Source organism: Nematolebias whitei, chromosome 11 (genome assembly GCF_014905685.2).
Source record: "Nematolebias whitei isolate Nwh7 chromosome 11, NemWhi1, whole genome shotgun sequence".
Classification (NCBI taxonomy): Eukaryota; Metazoa; Chordata; class Actinopteri; order Cyprinodontiformes; family Rivulidae; genus Nematolebias; species Nematolebias whitei.
Genome location: NC_056508.1, coordinates 47,101,552 through 47,107,764, shown reverse-complemented (window position 1 = coordinate 47,107,764; position 6,213 = coordinate 47,101,552). Strand labels below are relative to the sequence as shown.

Here is a 6,213-nt window from a genome sequence, read left to right as displayed (position 1 = left end):
GCTGCTAACGGTTGTTCTCATTTTAACAACATGAGTCAGCTGAGCTAACTAATTAGCGGTTGTTCTCCACCACCAAACATCAGATTTGGTCTCCGCCTTGCCCAGCTTGAAACAAAGACGTGGTGCGTTCAGTTTGTGCTCAGATGTGTTGTGACAGATACACACAGGCAGTTATGATCCCCTCCCTGCCTGTCACGGTGGCAAGTGTTAAGAAGTAAAAAACATTTTATTTCTGACTGTATTTTTTTCTTTATTTACCCTTTATTTACCCAGGTAGTCTCATTGAGCCACGAGAACTCATTTTCAAGAGAGACCTGTTTTTGGGGAGCAGATGAGGGTCAAGGGCCTTGCTCATGGGCCCTGGGTGGGGCGAATGAGGGTGGGGGCAGATGTGGGTGCTTCACCTACCCCACCACATTTTTGATGTTGTTGGTACCGGGGCTTGAACCTGCGATCTTCCAGTCACAGGCCCACCTTCTCTAACCTCTGCGCCACCACTCCCCCAAATCATTCAGATCAAACAATAAATAAAAACAGAACACGTAAAACATCATGATCAGCTGTGGAGAAAGCTGCCAGACAGTTTCTGCTGTTTCCCTTTTCTGCTTCGGCTGTTTCTGTGGGATAACAAAGCCCTCAGTGGTCAAAAAGGCCACAGCTATTCGGCACTAACAAAAACAAAACAAAACCAAGATGGAGACACAAAGCAGATGGGCGGGATTGTCCTCGTTAGCCTGCCACTGTCTGGGTGCATCAAGAGGTTGCAGCAGGGTTAGTCCTAAACTGAAAATAATAAAGTACATAAAATTAGAAAACAGACACAATGAAGGCAGACTGAAGTTAAAAATGAAAACAAACAAAAACAGCCACGCTCCTCTGATGGATCTGAACAAGATGAATTCTTGTTGCTTTTCAGGAAAGACGTTTTTTACCAACCAATAAACAGATTCGGTGTTGGACCTCATCGATGACACGTTAGGTTAATTAAACGTTCTTCAAAATAAAAGCCTTGGGCCAAAGAGAGAAGGTAAACACAAACAAAGAGACAAAAGTGTTTTCTGACAAGAGTCAATGAGATGCTGAGATCTGAATGACTGGTTAATAATCCTGACCGAGGCAAAACACTAGCTAAAAGCCAAAAGTAACAAAAATACTAGCGACAAAATAAAAGACGAAAATGTTCGGTTGAAAGCCAAAACGATCAAAATGCTAGCCAAAAGTTAAAAGAAGCAAAATGTCAGAAATAGCTAATCGCCTCCTAAAAATAGCAAACCGCTAGCTAAAAGATAAAAGTAGAAAATGGCTAGCTAAAAGCAGAAATGATGATTAAAAAACTAAAAGTAGCAAAAGGTTATCTATAAGCTAAAGTAGCAAAAGGTTATCTATAAGCTAAAGTAGCAAAAGGGTTTCTACAATAAGACGCTAGTTTAAAACAGTAGCTAGAAGCTAAAAGTAGCAACTGGCTTGTTAAATGCTAAAAGAGGTAGGACATAAGCTAAACACTACAAACATATAAAAACACTAGCTAAAATATAAAAGTAGTAAACGACTGGATAAAAGCTGTTCAGTGTCCTGAGACGACTTCTGTTGTGACTTGGCGCTACTTTACAAATAAACTGAACTAAAAGAATAAATAAGAAACAAAAAATAAGACAGAACTTTATTGATCCCACAGGAAATTGTTGAAAAGGAGAACACTAGCTGAAAGCTACAAAAGCTAAATTCTAGCTATAAGTAGTAAAATGCTAGCTAAAAGATGGTAAATACCAGCTAAAAGTAACGGAACAGTAGCTAAAAAAAAGCATCATAAGAAGCTAAAAACTGAACATTTTTGAAGGATTCAAACTATATCTATATGTTTCTATGGGAGAATATTTGTAATTATAATTAAATATTTTGAAAAATATAAAAGCTACAAAATCTGCAAGTCCCAGCACCCATAATCAGTTTCTGATCTTTTCTGATTGTTTCTTTCAGGTTATGGAGCAAAATCTGTCTCCGAACGCTCGGAGGAGTTTCAGCTTCTCATCTCTGCGCATCAAAAGTAAGAGTCAGCTTTAATGACACGTTGGTCTCTGTGATTTACTTTTAAAACGTCTTATTTAAGTGATAACTCCTGATGTAAATCTGAATTTCTCACAGAAAGGCATAACAGTGAAGACGAGAGTGGGTTTACACGAAGGAGGGGGTTACGTTCCTTTTCATCGAACCGAGAAACGACCAGAAAAGGTTTTATTATTTCACTTCACTCCAAAGTCTATTATAATATAAAATCTTCGGCTGTTGATGTCTCGCTATTTCTGCTGCAAATGCTAATATCAAAAACTGATTAAATTTCCTTTGGGCTAACATTTAAAATCTCAGTTTTGTATTCAGGCATTCTGTTAGCGCGTTAGATTTAGCATCTTGCTAGTCAAGTCGTCAAGTCAACTTTATTTATAAAGCACTTTTAAAACAGCAGGCGTTACCAAAGTGTTTAACAATAAAAATCAATGGGAGTAATTTTATGGAAAAATATAAAATAAAATGTATATATATTTAATAATAAACAAAAAAAATGATAGTACTGAAACAAATGAATTAAAAGCATCCAAATAAAAACAGAAAAACACGTAAAAAGCACAATCACAACAGACAGAGGAGGACGGCAGGCCATGTGCACCGGCGCCATCTTCCCCGAAGTTGTTTGCTAGTTTTAACTTCCTGCGACCAAATTCTAGCTTTAGCATCGCGCTAGCGTTGTAGTTTTAGCAACTTGTTTGGACTCTAGATTTAGCTAGAAAAGCTATGTGAATTCTTGCAAACAGTATTTTCCATTTTGTACTCGAAATTAGAAAATTACTAATTCAAAGTTCTTAAAATAAATAAATAAAAAAACTTCCCGAAAGTTGGTTTTCTTATTTGGGAAGTGAACTTAAATTAAAATATGGCTTCTCTGCACATTGGTGTTATAACCTCAGAGACTGATGAAGCCCTTTGGATGGAGGGCAAAACGTCTCAACAAAAAAAGAAACTATCCAGATGACGTGACTGAACATCGTTGGATTTTTACCTGGATTACTGAGCATGAACCTTGATGCGGTGACAAGTTCTTTGAATTAAGAAAGCTCCTCGGATGAGAAGGAAACGTCTTCAATTACAAAATAAAGTCCACTTGTTTTTGTCTTGAACTTTTTTTGGTTTGTCCATGTCCTGGATGACTGCGACCACGACGAGCTTTATTTGACCTTCTGTCAGTTTATATCCTTATCAATTAGAGGCGCTCAGCTTCGATCGGTGAACGAGTTAGCATCCGAAGGCCCAAACGGCAGCTAAATACACAGTTTTTATCAGCAGGTACCGCTAATATCAGTTAGCCTGGTCACAACAGTGATCCAACTGCACAGGTTTTCCTTCCTGCATCTGAAACAGTTTTGTGCCGGAGGTTCGGATGTTCTGATTCTGACATTTTAAAATAAATGTGCTTTTCATCATTTGTGTGCTAAACAGTTCCAGCGTACAACTCATTAACTTTGGAGTAAGGTGGCCTCCGCTAATCGACCTTAGCAAACACAGAAGTGGCCACAGCTCAGTCACGTTTACAGAAACTGAGCTGTAATTTGGTGTGGTAGTAGCTGAGAGTCATCTCCATCAAACACTCAGAGCACTCACTGACCTACGTTTGTTGCATTCAATATGTATTCATTCACTGAAGACTTGAGCATTATTTTCTGATCTTGAAGACAACATGAAGCAGCGGGTTTAATTCTGACAGATGTGTCTTTTTTTTAGTTTAAACAAACTTAAAGACGTTAAAGTTTCATCCTGCAGGAGTCAGCAAAGCTTTTCCTAAATGAGAAAATTCCTCATGAAGGGAACATTTATTTCAGATTTTCTTTCTTTGCGCGTGTGTGAACGTTTATGAAGATTAGATGTATGCTGAGAAACACATTTAAAGGAACCCCAACAGGATATGAATCAAACATCTGCAATTTTCTGTCGTTGTTTACCGTAGCCCCAGACAGAGACGGAGCCCCAGAAACACATCTGGTCCGCGACCTGGTGAAGAAGCTTCACGTGTCTGAAGGTAGAGCAGCCTGTATGACGGCACTGACATGAACCCACTGTTTCTGTAAACTTGATCTTATCTGTGGTGGAAACAGCAACTAACTCTGAGAAGTGTCCAGGTTTGATAAATGCCTGCTCAACCTCCACCCAACTTCTGTGGAAACACATTTATTGAGTCAGCAGTCACACTATCGTTTTCCTTTTTATAGTTTTTATCTATATGTTTTTATGGACTCAAACCATACACATCAGCTATTTTAAACATTAATTTATCAAAACGTCTAACTGGATAAACAATAGTGTACTATTTTGGGTTTTGTTCTTTTTACACTTTTCAAAATATTTCAACTTTCAAAATGTTCCAGAGAAAAGACGTTTTAGTTTCTTTAAAACATTTTAGCTATGAAGTTCTCTTCAGCACATGTGCTTGATTTTTCTCTTCTTGAGCTACTTTTAGCTTTTAGCTATCATTTTGGTAGTTTTAGTTCATGTTCAGCAAAATTTAGATTTTAGCTACCATTTTGCTAATTTTACATTTTAGCTATGTTTCTGCAACATTTAACTTTAAGTTTTGCATTTGTAACTTATAGCTACCATTCTTCTACTGTTCTTTTTAGCTATGTTTTTAAAACTCATTTTAGCTTTTAGCTACAGTTTTGCTAGTAGCCATTCTGCTCTTTTTGTACTTGAAGCAACAACGGTGCTACTTATAGCCGAAAGCGAAGGGCGTGAGCCTAATCATTACTGGGACCAGCCAACAGAGAAGATGGTCCTGTTCCGACTTCAGCTTCCAAGTTCTTGTCTGAAATTAGTGGTTCCTAAATTTTTCAGCTCCTGGCCCACAGAGAAACAACAGCAGAGACTTGTGACCCCATGCAACACTGGCTGAAGTACACTATTATTGCTAAAAACATAAACAAGAGGAATAACAACACAAAGAGTTTTAATTTAATTTAATTAATTTCCAACCACCGTTTTTATCCCTTGCGTAGTGAAAATGTGCCAGGATCATTTTTAATGGAAGTTCATATCTGGAGATTATTCCCCACTTGGTGTTTTTTGACCCACACAGTGATCTCAGCACCACCATTGGAACCACTGATCTACATCTAGTCTGGGGTTGAGCATGACTCTTAGCTACTTCCCCATCAAATAGCACCTAATATTTGTAAAAATGACTGCATTATAGCTTGTGTTAGCTAAGGTGGATTAGCTGTGGCAGCCATCTTCAGTATTGTCTCCAAAAGCTAGCCAGTGGTAGATTTACATCCAATAATTACTTTCAGGGAATTTGAATAAAACCCTTTTCACACAGGTTCATGAGGTATCACTAATGAACAGACAAACACTCTGCTTTTTGTGGTGGCAGGCTACTCAACCAGTGTTTACATAAGTTTGTATACAGATCAATAGAGATCATTGATTGGCAGTGAGATAGTCTGAAGGTCAAACTAAAGCGATATTATGTATGTACTGACATTTTATTACTAGCAAAAGCCTCAGAATTTGCGATGACATCCGTCAAAATCTAGGGATGTTTCTCCCAAAAAGGGGCGGGAACAATTCGAATTTCTATGTACCCGGAAGTTAAGTTTACTTCAATAACAATAGCCACTTTTGGGTCTCAGCACCTTCCCTAATTTTCTGTTACTTCCTATCAGTGAGTTTTATGTAAACAAAAAGTTATTCCATCCAATCACGTCTTGTGACTGGGTTAAACAAACAACCAACACCCACTCTGACTTAGAAAAGCCAACAAACATCCTGCTCAGCGGACACAGTAGGTGTTGTCTTTTCCGGGCTTACCTTGAACGCAGCACCGTGCTCCTGCGGGTGACCCGCCGATTCTCTCCGCCTCGCCGAGCCGCACGGATGCGTCGTGTTTGCGGGGATGGAGACGTTGAAGTCCCGCGGTGGAGTTTCAGAAAGCAGCCGGTGAGAGGAGCACGGAGCGCCGGAGGAGCCCAGCAGCGATGGGCGAGGCGGTGACGAGGAGGGAGAAACGAACCATCCTGACGAACTTTAAGCAAAGATGGAGTGAGTTTATAACCGTTCCCGCCTCCAACCTGCTCGTTAAAGAAATCAAACTTCACAGACGAGTTTTTATCCGCCTGCTCAACTCTGCTAATCGAATAAGTAGTGTACCTGTCGGAACGGGCTGCGGGT

General features: G+C 39.3%; 2 protein-coding genes and 1 long non-coding RNA gene across 3 annotated transcripts in view; all 3 read left to right on the top strand.

The window, feature by feature from the left end:
- LOC119417781 overlaps positions 1–2,222 on the top strand; it is a 5,713-nt gene extending 3,491 nt beyond the window's left edge. The window contains exons 2-3 of the long non-coding RNA XR_005187158.1: positions 1,978–2,044; positions 2,143–2,222. This is a non-coding gene — a long non-coding RNA (uncharacterized LOC119417781). The remainder of the gene's footprint in view (positions 1–1,977; positions 2,045–2,142) is intronic.
- Positions 1–6,213, top strand: part of LOC119417354 (serine/threonine-protein kinase 38) — a 140,538-nt gene that overhangs the window by 75,891 nt on the left and 58,434 nt on the right. The gene's annotated exons all lie outside the window — the stretch shown is intronic.
- Positions 5,831–6,213, top strand: part of LOC119417780 (DENN domain-containing protein 2D) — a gene marked incomplete in the record, with an annotated part of 37,574 nt that continues 37,191 nt past the window's right edge. Inside the window, 1 exon segment of the mRNA XM_037685063.1 lies at positions 5,831–6,084. Within this exon segment, the coding sequence (XP_037540991.1) occupies positions 6,021–6,084 (64 nt within the window).